The sequence below is a fragment of the Habropoda laboriosa genome, unplaced genomic scaffold (genome assembly GCF_001263275.1).
Source record: "Habropoda laboriosa isolate 0110345459 unplaced genomic scaffold, ASM126327v1 scaffold92, whole genome shotgun sequence".
In the NCBI taxonomy this organism is placed as follows: Eukaryota; Metazoa; Arthropoda; class Insecta; order Hymenoptera; family Apidae; genus Habropoda; species Habropoda laboriosa.
In genome coordinates, this window is record NW_017100268.1 from 2,855,521 (window position 1) to 2,871,523 (window position 16,003).

Genomic DNA, 16,003 nt, shown 5'->3' on the forward strand with positions numbered 1-16,003 from the left:
CTCTTCTACTCTTCTACGCATATTTTCAATTTTAATCGCATAAAAATTCACGAATACGGAATATTCCTTCTTTTTTTTTTCAAGCATTGTAAAACATTCGTTATTCAAATTTTACATTGTTACGTACTTCCAGTTTGCGTGATTAATTTTTAATCAATACGTACACATTTTCTCTCCTGTTCGAATTATTTCTTTTTTCGTTCGTCGGAAATTTGATAAACGTCGATAAAAAGAGGTAATCAAGGATTTTACTAAAATGACACTCCGTATACGTTACGTAGGCTCGTGTTTATGGTGCTCGGAGTCGCGAACTGATGCATGGCTCGTGATGCATTGCGTATGAATATTTAAATGCACCCGGTCTCCTCGTATTGCCCTCGTATGTATAATATTATATGAGGGAGACGTATTCACGGGATGCGTCGTCAACACTGCCGGTACGCTCGTAAATAACGCGAGAATTATGGCGTATTTTGTAACCAATTTGAAGTAATAAATTTCACCCCTTTGGAGAACGTGACAACCTGTAATGTGAGCGCCGCTAATGTCCTTTCATTTATTCATACGTTACTGGCGAAAATGAGAAAGAGAGGCAACTTTACTTCTCAAATGAGATTCCAACCGGGCGATAAACACGACCGATTCATTTTCGAATATCAGATTAACTTACGTTTTAATTAGAAATCAATCAACTCGTACCATTCGATAGCTATAGAATTCAAATATTTTTTCTTTTTTATTCATAGGCGATTTTGAAAGTTTACGTGGCTAATTGAAATTCAGTTTAGATTATGGCTCAACGTGACGACAACGAACCAGAACGATTGATTACCCGTGTCTCCTTTCATTGTTAATTCGTGAAGCATTTACGGACCTTAGCTATGTAGGTTAAGTTAATTAGGATGTACCTGGTAAATTTCTCAGTGTAGCCTTTTGTTTCCCTTTGTACCAACAAACTTGCCTCTCTTTACGTCAAACTCTCTACATCAAACAGCTTAGATTTTGATTTTTTTTTTCTGTGAAACGTCGAGGATCTAACTACATCGATGATTTCGCTTTAATTTTCATGGTTAACGTATGAAACGTATTTGTAAAAAAAATGATTTTCCGAAATGATCTTCGAATTCTAACAATCGAGTTTGCTTTTTTACCTAATAAAGAAACTAATCGAACACGGTGCATCGCGGTATAGTAATCAGCGAGAGGTGCCGATTTCTCGGGCCACCGGAGCTAAACTTCACCTTTGTATCTAACCCCAAACCAGTAGAACCGGATTTCGTGAGAATATGTCCCTCGAGGCTTGAAAAAAGAAGGGAACCAAAATGAAGAAGCATAGAAGAATTTCGTTGGTACCGTGTTTAGACATTATTGCGCATCAGCCCGTGGATCCTCCTTTCGGATACGTTTCTGAGAGTCATTCTGCAGGCTCGCGTATACTACTTATGTACTTCTTATTCGTGTATTCGATCGTGTGTATTAAGATATTGTTCGCTAGGGTGTAAATTAAAGTTCTGTAAATTTAGGTTTTGCAATGGAGTAAGAAACGTTAACCACGGTAGTTTCACCGTTCTGTTCAGTTACAATCACAGCGGAAGGTATTTTAGAGTTGCAGCGGCTATTAGAGAGATGCAAGTTCGTTGTCTTCAAACACCGAACAATAAAGTATTGTGGATTCTTCATACGTGAGAAAGATAGCTGAACAGTAGCTCGTTAAAAAGGAAGATACGTTCTACGATCTTCTAGATCTTACGTTCTCGCGAAAATCGTAGGTACTGTTACAATGTATGAGACTTCAGAAAACTTCGTTAGGATCAACTTTCGTTCTAACTATCAAGCTTCATTCTAACTGAATCGAGAAGATAGTGCACGAAATCCTTTTTTTTCATTAATACTTCGACTAGATTTCAAAGTTATCATTTATCTAAATTTTATAATAAGACTCGTTTTATTTGTTCGTTGTTATTTATGCACTTTACCAATTTTTTTTTCTAATTGTTAATACTTGCTCTCTCCTCGAAATGTAAAATTATAATTAATCGTCGATTTTCTTTTCACGAATGCAGGAGAATCGAGTTATGAAGGATTAAGAAGTGAATGTATGAATTTTGTGCTTCATATAACTACTTAAGTACTGAAGTATCAATTCTTTTACCACATTCGAAGGTAAGGAAAATTTATATAGCAACAATTCGTTTTATTTTTCTAATGTAAAAATTGCAATTTTTCCAATTCCTCCAAAATCTCGTCGTACCGAGCAAAAATTGTCCCATCTCCAATCCCTCCAAAATTTCATCTCTCTTTCAAAATCAATCTCTCCTTCTCTCGATTTTTTAATCTCACCAAAATCTCGCTACATCGGATCCTAATCTTCAATTCTTCAAAAATCCCTCTTCAATCTGAATTCTGAGATCTCTCGAAAATTTCATCTCTCTTTCAAAATCAATCTCTCCTTCTCTCGATCTTTTAATTCCTCCAAAATCTCCGAATATAAAACAAGGATTTCCAATCCTGCGATCCTCAATTCTGCGATCTCTCGAAAATTTCATCTCTCTTTCTTTCCATCTTTCAATTCCTCCAAAATCTCAGGATACTAACCAAGGATTGTCCAATCTCCAATCCTTCCAAAATCTCTCTTTAATCCCAATTCTGCGATCTCTCGAAAATTTCATCTCTCTTTCTTTCGATCTTTCAATTCCTCCAAAATCTCCGAATACAAAACACGGATTTCCAATCCTTCCAAAATCCCTCTTCAATCCCAATTCTCCGATCTCTCGAAAATCTCATCCCTCGTTCTCTCCGATTCCTCAAAAATCTCACGATAACCGACCGTAGGATCGCCCGATGCAATCAACTCCGTGCAAACCTGAGGTCGTGGAACATCGAACGCGGCAATACGATCATGTATCGCGATCGAGCTGCGATTGGAAGTGCATCGACCGTCTGTTTCCTCGACGGGGTGGAAAACAAACGGATCGTTTGCCTCTCACCGAGGACAGATAGAGAGGAGATAACACGTGAAAGGGGAGCGCGCGACAGAGACAAAGCCGATGTTCTGCTCTGACCATTACTCCTCTTGCTTCGTGTCGGTGATTTTTAAGGTCGAGATGGTTCGCGATCCCTTGGAATACCGGCGAGAAGTTGCACCGGCATTCTACAACGGCGTCGAGACGTTGTTCCTTAAGGGGAACGGTCTCGCTTAAGGATAACTAACTGATCGATTCAGAGCTACGCCAATGCATTTGTCCCGTAACGGGGCTCGAACTACGGTCCGCTGTTCGCGTACTCGAAACCCATCGCTTCCTGTACCAACGACTTTTTTTCTCGAGCGACCAGGCTTAATTAAATACCGGTAGACCGAGGCATCCGTGTCCTCTTCGGCGGCGGAGAGAGGCCGCGGCGTTACGTGACTGCGACGCGATTTTACCTTGCTAAGGACGGGGATGCACGGAGAGAGACGGCGAAAAACACCGCCACCGATATAGGGGAAATCTAGGTAACGAACGAACGAACGAACGAACGAGTCGCGGATGCTTTCGTGCAGGAAACTGTCCAGAGGCGAACGGTTTGTCGGCGTTGAGTAATGTTTGCACGCTACGCTTCGAGTTTGGTAATCATAAGGGGGGAAAGATTCGTGGAAGTTGAAAGGGATCGAGAGAGATCCACGGCGATACTCGATTATACGCGGCATGCATGGGAAACGTGGTAAAGAAGAATGTTTTTTCTTTTTTTTTTTTTTCTTCACTTCAACTTGAATATCGAATACAAAAATTTTCATATTGAATAAAATATGAAGGGAAGAGATGAGAGACGTGTTGATTGTTCGGTTACGAGAATTTTCAAAGTTCGGGGATTCCCGGAATCGATTACGTTTCGGCCAGCTGTGACGCGCTTCGGAGAAGCGATCATTACACCGCGTGCATTTTTTATCGGTGGACCTGCCAGGCATCGAAATTGATTTATTAAATCGGTGAAACTTCGTCGATCCCCCGTGTCACGCTGCACGAACGCAACGCGGATGAATTTTTGAGGGTTTTGACGTAAGTTCGGTATTCCCGTCTTTTACTTGTTATTACGTAAAATTCGATAAAACGAACGACGTTGCATTTGTTCGTTTTTTAAATATTTATACGTAGAGTTTGTACGTATGCGTGTTTCAAAGGATACGCAATAAAGCAATGATTTAATTCCCGTCCACATTTCAAAAGTCGTAGTATGCAACGAAGAGAAAAAAGGAGTCGAGAACGACGCACGACACCTACACCTGGCCGGTTGATGGTTACGCACACAGGTTCGCGATATAAAAGGACCTGTCTCCATGAATGAAGTCAAGTGGCCACGTGATACAGAGGAAAGGACGCGAGGGAGGCGTGCGCGTGAAAAGCGCGCCAGTGGTTTACGCGCGGCATCGGGTGTTCGGTGATAGGTCGACAGATGGCGCTGGTGTCGCGTGGCGGTCGGTTGAAACACCTGACTGCTGCCTAGCAGTGCGGCATGGACTCGTGCGGCAAGCGCACACTTCTTTTAAAACTGGTAGCACGCGCGACCCCGGATAATTGTTTTTATTTTCGCGACCGTGGACCGCCGCGTACGGTTGCGTGTACGCGAGTGACAGTCGACGAGTGTGTAATGTCCGGCGACTGACAGCCCTTCGGCCGATACGAAATCGACGGGGACGGGATCGGAGACGAAGAGGATTCGCAAAGTTTCACCGACCTCGAGTTTCTCACCCGTGAACCGTGCACTCGTTTCACACGCGGTTCTGTCCTGTGCGCAGTAATTATGACAGTTGGCTCGATCTGCGCACGCATCGAACTCGCGCCCTCCAAGGGCCAACTTCGCGTCGTATCGTATGTCTGAATTGCGCGGGCAAAATGCGCGAATCGTAACGAACCGCGCGTCGACGTATGTTACCGATCGTTTAATCGCGTCTCGTTCGTATATCGGCGTGTTGTGTAATTGGGTGGTTTGATGATATGCGAGGATCGGCGGCCGGTACGCAATCACGACGTTCGAACTTCCCGCTTCGAGCGCTCGACAATTTCGAGCTTTCGTCTTCGAAGCACCGATTCTCGCGACTCGCGAAAATGTGATCGAACGGCGTGGGCTGTGTCGCGCGACGGATTTTTCGTGGCCGGTTTGCGTGCGTGTTTGCTCGGTCAAAATGACGGTGAATCGATCGTGGGTGACGATGGTGTTGATGCTGGTGACTTCCGTGATCGTGCTGGCTCACGCGAAGGATGTGACGACACTGGAATACGACGACCTTCTTCCGGCGAACGAGACCAACGCCCGGCATCGCGTCGATACAGGTCAGTTCGTGATTTTCGTTTCATTTCTTTTTGTCCTGCATCAAGCCTCGAAGTTACCGACCCTTCTATTCGACGCTTTGTTATTGTATCAAATTACGAGTGACCAGTTATTGACATTTCTTTCGTTCGAATTCCAAGTACAATTAACGAACGCACCAGATGGTGCCATGTTGTTTCGAGGCATTTCGGGGAATTCGAACGGAATGTAAACAACCTTTTTTCCAAACACTTGGACGCTTCGGTCGAAGACGTTCGCTTTTTCAGCTGTATGAAATGAATACACGTGCAACGCAAAAACTACGTAGATACGTAAAATCGCGAATTATACTGTTTACTATTCCTCGTTGCTGCATACATGTATTTTAACGTAGTATACATAGGTTTTCTAACCTTTTTATCGCAGTTCAAACGTACATAAATATTTCTCATTAATACGTGTCTTTTTCTAACTATAGCATTTGCATGTTGTCGTTTCTCATGTTTCAACTCGTTTTTTGCTTCTTTCCAAGCGTTGGAAGGAGGCACTGTTATTAATTCCAAGAACCATATTTCCGAGAATCACATGTTTCTATTTCTTTGTAACCAAAGTTTCGCGACGTTGTCCTTTCTGATTTTATACACGTCACGATTTGCATTGAATGTCACTGCTCATTTAAATTATCGAAAGTGTCGCTTATGCTCGTTGCACAATGTGTGTCACGATGCCTCTTTCAGACGTACGACCTTACTGTAGGAACGATATTAGCAATGTTAATAGCACGTACTATTTTGTACACTATATATATATTATTTTTCTTTTCTTTTCAATCGTACACGTTAGACGTGCAACGTTCAACGATTACCATAGAGAAAAAATAATTTTTATTTTCATCATGCCCCTTTTAAATCATTCTATTAACGTATTCGTCGTATAACGGGAACATAAATATTTGTAAACGTTTTCTGTTCGTCGCATGGCAATTGCACTCTCTCGAAATCAACAGTATGACGGTGAATGCTTGAACTTTGTTACTCGTCTCGGATTTGCCGGGGAAGAATGACCTTTGCTCTAACGCTTCTGTGAAAGTATTATACGTTCGCCGAGTAAGGCCTTGTGCCTTTCCGAAGTAATCTTCTAACGCACGCCTACTTTTCACGGGGAAATTCAATTTTCCTTTAGTTTCTTTCCGTTGAAAATTCGCGTGAAATCGCAACGTTGTGCAATATATTTTCACACTTCTCTCCACGCGTTTATTGTACTATTATTTCCTCGATTTATATATATATATGTATATCAGAGGCTATAAAGCAATCATAAATTTGCAACACGTGTTAGGAAACACCTGGGACTATTGTTTAGAAACTATTACTTGCTATTCCAAATAGCAATAATAATGTTTTATATAAAATTTCCAATCTACAGGGTGGTTTAGAAGTTTAAACGTCTGTAATAAAATAGATGTTTTATTTTATCGAAATAAATTTTTTGTAAAAATATATTCGAATTTATTTGATATGCAAGTTATATAAAAAGAAAGTATTTTACGGTTCGATACATCAGAATGAATGTTGATTTAGATGAATTCCTTGTTTATTATTCGACGCAAAGGAGGAACGAGTTTGTAAGATGACTTGTCCCCGTTGCTCTGATAATTCACGTCGATGTAACCGGTGCCGGAGTAACATCCGTAGCAAAAGTTCAGATTACATAATTCACAGCGAAATCGTTCAGCTGGTCGTTTCGCTGCTCAATTTTAATTGCGTGCATCTAAGTTGCACGAGTGTTTTTAATTTGGTTGTTTGGTCACGCTGCGACATAATTTATCGACACTCTTCGTCGAATTTGTTGCATTCGGACGAAATTTTTTAAGTAGAGTTTACTTAAATTCTTCTCCCAATTATCCATCGTTATTTCAAATTTTGACTAGAATTTTTATTTTTCCGGATAATTGAATAGGAAAATTTATGTATCTGGATAATTTCGAAATGAAAGAAGTGTTAGATTTATCAGTCAGTTCGATGTAACAAAAATTAATCTTAAAGCCTTACTAGAAAGTATACATATATTTCTTTTGTATACTAAATGTTTATGATACGTGACAAAAGGACCTTCGGTCCCAAGCGTAGGAGCATTCTTAGTCTGTATACAGTGCTCTTACCATCAAGTGGAAAAGCGAAGCTTCCTTGTGTCTAATAAAAGTATATAGATTAAAATAAGAATTATTAATTATTTAACAACCGGTAACTCCCATAATCCAACAAGAATTACGAATTAAAATTCATTCGAAATCGATACTCAGATATTAAGGAATATTTATAATCTACTATTTTTACGTAATGAGAACACTGCGATAATTTTTGTTCCACCGGCGCATTGAACAGGAAATTTTATCTATTTAATCAATCCCGACATAAAAGAATTATAAATTAAGATTTCTTCGAATCCTAAATAATACAATTATGAATTAAAATTCGTACAGAAGATTTCTTGGAATATCGAAATCGATAGTCGAGGTATTCAAGAATATTTCTAATCCACTACTTTTACGTAATTAGTATAAATAGCTGTATTCCTCCAACAATTTCGTCTATGATCAGCAGCTTAATTAACGCGCGCCAACTCGAACGTTTCCCGATTAAAATCTCGCATTCCAATGTACCGTTTAATTACGTAACACCTATCTGACCCTTTTGCTCAAGGGTTAACCCCGATTAATACGTTCACCTTTGTCCAGGAACAATATTCTCACGCCGTGAAAGAATGCCAAAAGATCGGTATCGGTCATCCGTTGGACAACGTCCATCGGTTTAATCGCGTTCGTTTGATTTGCATTCGTTTAGAAAGGCGGAAATGCGTTTCTGTGCGTGTTCAGGGAGGTGTCGTGCGCCAACTCGATGAGCCACCTAAAGGTGCGTCTAACTGTGCGTACAAATTGGCAACGTGATCGAGCTTTCTATCGACAACGGAGAGAACGTTCGATAGAATTTGACGTTCCGCCACTATTGGAACCGTGAACATGTCACGCGTCGTTTCGATCGCCGAACGATTAATCGAGTCAAAATTCCCTCCCCCTGTTTGCCTTAAGGATCTCCATGTATGCACACCGGTATACCGGTGTGAAACAATAGAGGATATGGTGTAACGTGGACGTGTCGAAACCGTGCTGCAACGAAATTGATTCAGAGACATTCTAACCGAGTGATCGCGAACAATTGGACTTTTTCTAATTTAATAAGGCGAAACTTCCACGTCCGACCGTGTCCTGTCGTTACGATCTCTTGGGTATTGCCGTTTGAACGGAGTGGGTATGGAAGAAAGGACGTCGCGGTAATTGGTTTACGTTTGATCGAAAATACCTGGACTGTGGATTTAATTTAGTGTCCCGCGAGTGAAGAGAAATGAGTTTATGTCGAAAATTCGCTTCTTTCGAGATTCACAGCGGTTTTTGTAATTCAATTTTCTGTACCTTTGCGACTTTTGATTTCCAGCGAAATTTCAATTTTTAGCGAAAATTTTCACTTCTATTCCCCATCTATCATACTCACTTCACTCAGCTTTGCGTGATTTATTTTCGAAACTGAGGAGTTCCCTAAAAGGTCGCACTTTCCAAGCGACTACTCTAGTGTGCAATATCTAAAAGTGCCCAAAAAGAGTGTTCTCAGAATTATAAAAATCGTTAGCAATGGGGGCCATTTTAATTCACAATAATTTTTTACTAAAAAAGTTGTGTGACTCTGGTCCATCTATTTTTTCTTATCAATCTCGCTCATAAAGATCCCTTTCTTTCTATCCCTCTTATTCCCTAATTTTTCCTAAAAAAATCCTCCACTTCCTCTCTATTCTCTAATCCACGGAATTAAGTACGTATAATTAATATCACTTTTCACACCCGTATTTATCTAATCGATTCGCTATTGATGTAACGTAGCAGTGATTTTCACCGGATAAGCGAATCAAAGTTATTTTCAGTATATACGTACGTACGACAGTGTCTGGCACACCTGATGCATATGCATGCACTAACGTAGACGTGCTGCCAGCGTAGAATTCTTTTTCAGCCTTGGTGAGAATGGTGGTGGGCCGTTGTACGTGTCGAGCCTGTTGTTAACAGACGCCTGGAATCGCGTGAATCCTGCCAAGGGGTTAACTGTATAAGAGGCTGATCTGCTTCGAGCATTTGTTTAACGATATACCTGCACCGTTTACGGTTCGTTAGCGTTATTTACGGTTCGGTACTTGTTCGTTAATAAATCACGGGCTACTTTGGGCAGACGCAACGTATATACCAACTTGTGATTCCTTTTTCCCCGCTGTTCACGACAGTTGCCCGCTGCGTTGGAATTAATTTGCCTTTTTGCGCACGAGAAATTGAAACCCGCGCTGTTACTTTGTTGCATGAAACGAAATCGATCATATGTGATGCATCATGCTGCATTGTGTTCTGGGAATATTTTCGACACTTTGACACGCCATTCGTTTCTCTTGTACAATGCTAGGTGTAGCAATAAGTAACGCAGGATTTTTTGTAACGAGACAGAAATCACCGCTTGACAATGATTCTGTGGAATAATTGAGAGATTGTCGATTTTTTCAGTTTCTTACTTCTGTACACTTCTAATTTGAGAAGGGAAATTGAAAAAGAGAAATTAAAATATCTGAATTTGATAAAAGGTTTGATTATTCGTTGGTGCATCTCATATACTGTGCTTTAAACAATTGGGACACTTCGAGTACAGGAAGACTCGACACGTGGAAATTACTGTAATTGCCAAATTACGATAATTTTCCAAATATGTCGATTAGATTGTGACTATTTTCGAATGTTAGAATTCGTCTGGTTTTCCAAGCACTCTTTTCATCACTTGGAAATCTTATCGGAAAGATGTAAGGGTTCGCAGAAGCGCGGGAAGTAAAATAAAGGATGCTGTAAGATGGGAAGAGCCGCGCAGCACGGTGTATAGGAACGTTCATGTGCGTTTTGATAACAGAATCTACGTACAAGATCGTGAGCTTACTTCTTATCTATTTTCACCGTATGTGTAGCTAGTTACACGCGGGAAGGCAAATAGGATAAAATGGCTGGTTCCGTGTTGGGGTTCTAGGAGGCCTCGAAGATTAATGTACACGCAATGTTAGACGATCGGGGGAGATTTAATTAAGATTAACCCCGCCGCGTTCGATGATTCTTCTAATTCCCGAGTACACAGTGTTACGCTGCTATGGTATAAATGTGATTTATCGTCCTGCCGTCCCATCGAATCCAGGAAGTTCCACGGTCAAGAATTATTAAGCTTCGTACAAATTATTTTCTACCGTAATAGATGTATAAAATATTGATACTATTGTAATTGTTCGATCAAATTTATCATCATTTTAATACCGCTAGAGTTATTAACCCCTTCGCATCTGTGGACCAGATAATTCACGAACAAATCTTTAACCATTCTTTGGACACGAGATATCTTGTCTCTCCATTTTTCAAATATCGATTTGAAGTGTTTCGAAATAAAAATTAAAAAAAAATTTATTTTAAATTATAATTTACAAAGAGTGGAGTGGGTAAGCTGCTTTTCGCGAGATTTTTCGTCCATAGATGAGAGAGGGTTAAGCAAAATCTTCCATAGAATTTATAAAGCAATTTAATTGATTGCATTATTCGAAAAAAATTGGTGAAAACACAGGAAGATGTAAGGAAGAGGACTAAATAGCAAGGAACACGTCGTAGTAAGGAATAAGGGGAGAAATTTAGTTGCAACTGCTACTTGAAACGGTTGCCTGTAACGTCATGTTGCAACGAGGTCTCTTTAAAAAAATTCAATAATTATTTGCTAGTTACTCCGAACCGGTGGCCGCGCAATCTTAAGGATAATAGTTGTCACGGTCGTGGTGTGTTCCTTAAAGTGTTGCGTATTGCCATTTACGTGTTACGTGTATGGCCGTGTAATGCGATGCAAGGATTTCAAGGTTTCGCCTATATGGCTATGGACAGCTTGGTCGTACGTTTGTGTCGTCCACACCGACACAGTTCAAACGAGATTTAAACGAAGTTGTAATAAATCATGCATACTTGCCATTGAAAGTTGGACAGCAAACCAGTTCTCCCGCGTTACCGCCCTTTTTTCCCCATGTTTTTATTGCTCCAATTATTTCGCCGTATATGTGAAATTGAAATTTCGCCAATTACACGTGCGCGGCAGAAAATCTCGTCGGTTATATGTATATTTTCCGATTCGTCACGTTTGTTCTGTGACGATATTTTATTTGCACGGAGTTTGCAAAAATTGTGCAAATCTGACCGTGACGGTAATTAAAATTACCAGAGCACTATCGATTATTTAAATAATAATGCTCGACTGGTTGTTGAGATCAACGTCGTTCCATTAATTATTTATCACGATATTATCGATTGTTCGCAAGAAATTGCGTATAATTCAATTTACCTCGAACAAAGTTCGTCATATTTTTTTGTTGCCACATTTGCATATCGCCATAGAGAAAATGAAGTGCGAACGAGGTGGTTTGCGAAAGAACCACAGCACGTTTTAAGCAACAAGCCGTCGAGTCATCGCGTTTTCTTGCGTATTCCCATTTTCTGCCGCGGTGGTTCTGCACGCTTTTTTTTTTGTTTTCGAACCGGGCTTTACGAGCTGAGCAAAATACGCTCGTTCGCGATTCGAAGGGTGCAATTTTCCCACCGATCTGCGATTAGGGACATTAACTTCTTTCTGCCGAACAAATATGGCTCTGCGTTTCTTCTCGAGGGCGTATAAGTCCGCCCGTTACGTCGACCACGGTCGTTTCACTCCCGTTATTACGCAGAACAACGAATAGTTGAAGATCCCTTTATTGCCGTGCCGCCCGGACTTCGGCTCGTTTGGATGTTTTCACAGCGGGAACCGATGTCCTCCTTCTTCGTGCTTTGTTCCATTTCGAATGCCAATTTAACACCATAGCCAACACGCCATCTTTTAATTAAGAATTTTCGAGTTTTTTCAAGGATCTTTACCATGTTTCTGGTGATCCTGAATCGAGAGCTTAGCTACTTTTTCTCATTTCCCTCATTTTCCATTTCAAAGTCTTCTTGACAAAGACTTGATTCAGGCACTAAGGTTTAAGGTTAATGAAATTTTTACATATACAGAGTTTTCCACCTAACTTAAGCACTTTAAATATCTCACGTGTTTCAGACAATAGGAAAAAATGTCACAGGAAAATACTATTTATTTAGAAAGAGCAACTATTACAAGAAAACAATTTTTTTCAAGGTCCTATTTTTCAAGATTTCAAGCTCATCGACATTTCTCTGAACGAGGCTACATATATTTTTACCATCGTCGTGTATATCAGAAAAGACTGAAACAATTTTCTCAGTCTCCAACATTGTTTCTGTGAAGCGTTGTCGGACGTTAGAACGGACATTTAATAATACTCGTGACTCGGTGCAAAATGGCACCTGTTGAAATTCGACGCAGTGTAGCATTACTCGAACGTGAGCGAACGCACGGGAATAACTCTGCTCGTTGTTTCAAGCGGGAGGAGTAAAGAGAGAGAGAGAGAGAAAAAAATACCGTCCAGGTGTATAATTGGTAAATAAACACGCGGTGGGAAACGCAGGATCGTTGAAAAGTTTGTCGGGAGAAAAAGGCGCGGGTTCTTTCTCTCTCTGCCTTCGTGGGACATCGTAGGGTAATAAATCCCAACCGCGGGACAGTAATTATCGTTCCCGGCGATATTTTTCGCTTCATTGTACAGCGGTTCCGTGCAACGCGGAATGCGGTTTTTCTCGCGTCATTTTGACGTCTCTCGATACCTCTTGTTGCAACCGGTGCCTCTGTTCGAGATTTTGCCACTGTTGACAGTACAATGGTGGTCGCGTGAACACACTGCCAACGTTTCGACGTCATACCTTCGTCGGGAGGGACGCGACGCTATGCATCGTTACGGCGGAGGAGCCCGTAAAGTGCGTGGATTCGTTAAAAACGAGGAAGGAGGGGGAGAAAGGATTTTTCTGTCTCGTTTCACCGTCCTTTCGCTATTTCTGAAGCACCGCCGTCCACCGATCGGTGGGAAATAAATTTTAATGGCAGAAACTCTGTCGGAGCAGTTCTCGCTTAAAAATCCTACCCGAGAAGCAAAATGACGATTATCAGGTGGTACCGGGGTGCGCGCGCGTGTGTGTGGGTACAGGTGAACGCGAATGCGGGTACAACGTGCTCGATACTCGCGGCGAAGAGGGTGTGGAGCCTGTACTCTCCGTATAATGGCGTATTATGCTAGCGGTCGGTCGAGATGATATCTGATATAGCGAGGAATAAATATAAAGGTACAGGGAGTTCGTGGACGCGTAATTTTCTAATTATTTCGATTATTCCATCGGTGCTGGAATTTTCTTTTCACCGAGGATACTTCTTTCTCGTAGTTAATTTTGTGCTTTCAAATTTTTGTGTCTCACACGTTCGATATCACTGTTCGCGGTGAAATCTGACCACCATAGACTATGCTCTAGACAATGTTTATTTATTGAGGGATTAGTAATTTTTAATTGCACGCACATTTGCAAGAACCAAAATGGAGTGACTGGTTATGATTTTTCCTCATTTTTAATTATAAACTAGAGAGGTTAAACTTCTTTTTGAGAGGAGAATCCAATTAACAGGTTAACGATGTTACACAATATGGAATCGTCATACAGAGAAGACTTCGTCTATTTATCGAAAATTTCAACGCAATCCCAGTTTCACATATGTAACTCTGGTCCATTACGCAAAATTGATGCTTCACACAAATTTTGTCTTTAAAAGGTTTCAAGTCTGTTCCTTTGAAATAGAAGAAAACGCTTCGACTCTTGTAAAATGAGACAGTATATCATGCTTAATTCTCATTCTCGTTGCACCGAGTTTGTAAACGATCAGCAGCTGGATTAAAAGAGACAAGATTTGTAGAAACGGCAGCGGCGGCAATTAAAAAGGTAGCGAGGCAAAACGACGATTATCGAGCGGCTCTGCAACCAGAGAGTATGCACAGGTGAATGTAAATGCTAGCTGGATTCGTATCGCTGGATACTCGCGAAGAAATGGGCGTGTAGGGTAGACGTTCTGCAATAGTACACTATAGATGGTCTGCAATACTGCGCTTCCATAAGATAGCAATACTGTACCTACGCGTACTTCATTTAATAATCTTTTACCACGGTTGTTATCTTAAACGCGAGCAAATAAAACGATACTTTATTGATATTCGCTGGCAATGAAAACCGAGAAACTTCGCGTCCAGCAGATACAAAGAACCATTTCGCAAATCAATAATTCTACTTATTGCAAAGTAAAGAAAGAACGAATTCTTTGCAACGTTACACGATACCACAGAATCAGATGCAAAAGATAGCATTCCGAAGTCTCAGTTAAAGGACTAGATTTTCTATATTCGGCAGAGAGCGCGGTTTCTAATCCCGCTATCCACGCCTAGTTTCTGCGGTCGACAACTTGATAGACGTGTAAGAGTCTATAGGCAGGTTAATAGAAAGGATCGGATGCTGTTGATAAAACGAATTGATCGAACAACAGGAACATAGGGGAAAGAACCTTTTTCTGTAACGTTACACCTATTGTCTGCACCTGTGCTCCATTTGTTAGACGGTGGACGTCCAAGATGAAAATACACCGCGCGATTAGCTTATCTTCGGGTGATTTAGACGGGAGAACTTCTTCATCGGCGATTCACGTCGTCGTAATTAAGACTAAAAATAATAAACTCCGGCGGTAATAACCGGTCGCGACTCTAAAGGCTTGGGCAACATCAAGGTCTTTCTATTTATTAAACCGACGAGGGAGCGCGCCGCGTACTAAAACGCTACAATTACCCTCGATCCGTGTTCACTGACACGGGATGGACGTGGAAGCTACAGGCAAATCACCGGCACGCTCGCCTCGCCAGAAAACGATCGCACGGCGGGCGCGTTGATTAAGAATAAAACAAAGATATACCCCTCCCCATCGTATCAGGAACATGCGCTGCTAAACGTCGACCCAGCATCGCGTCCAACGCTTAAAGGGGAGGAGCGTGTACTCTCTCTCTAACGTTTTTCCCTTCTGAGTGGTTGTGTTATCGAATCGATTTTTTTGCGGGAAAATTGATGGGACAATTACGATTTTTATCACTGCGGTTAATAAACGACGAGTCGTCTCTCTCTCTCTCTCTTCTCGGTTTCGTATTTTTTCACGGATACGTAGCGAGGCTGTTTGCGTTTGTTTCCAAGTTATTCACGCAGATAAGTTGAAGAAACTTGTCAAGAAGATGAAGTGAGTTTAGTTCTTTGATTATGGAGGATGTTTTAAATATTATTCGTAGTATACGTATACATAAAGCTGAAGCTACGAGTTGATATTACAAAAATTTATCGCTAATGGAGTCAAGTTTTCGTATAGATGTATACAGACACGGTGTTTCGTATATAACGATTTGAAATTCAGGTTCTGAAGGTAGTCAGGAGAGAATCTCGAGTAAGTTCGTAGCCAGTTAAAAGGGTGAATTTTTACGAACGAAAACAGGCCCCACGAGACTGTGTCATGCCACGTTGTAAAGATTGAGCCCTCCTCAGGGGATCTGTGTTGGATGTTCTGAACGAGAGAGGGTGGGAGGGGGTTTTGAAGGGGAGCGGACACCGTGTGTCGACCACGCAACGCACCTTACATTCGCTGTGTAACACAGCGTGTGC

General features: G+C 41.2%; 1 protein-coding gene across 1 annotated transcript in view; it reads left to right on the plus strand.

Moving 5' to 3' along the window:
- The first annotated feature begins 5,161 nt into the window (after positions 1 to 5,161).
- LOC108573411 (serine-rich adhesin for platelets-like) overlaps positions 5,162 to 16,003 on the plus strand; it is a 230,192-nt gene continuing 219,350 nt past the window's right edge. Inside the window, exon 1 of the mRNA XM_017935853.1 lies at positions 5,162 to 5,309. Coding sequence (XP_017791342.1) covers positions 5,162 to 5,309 — 148 coding nt within the window. The remainder of the gene's footprint in view (positions 5,310 to 16,003) is intronic.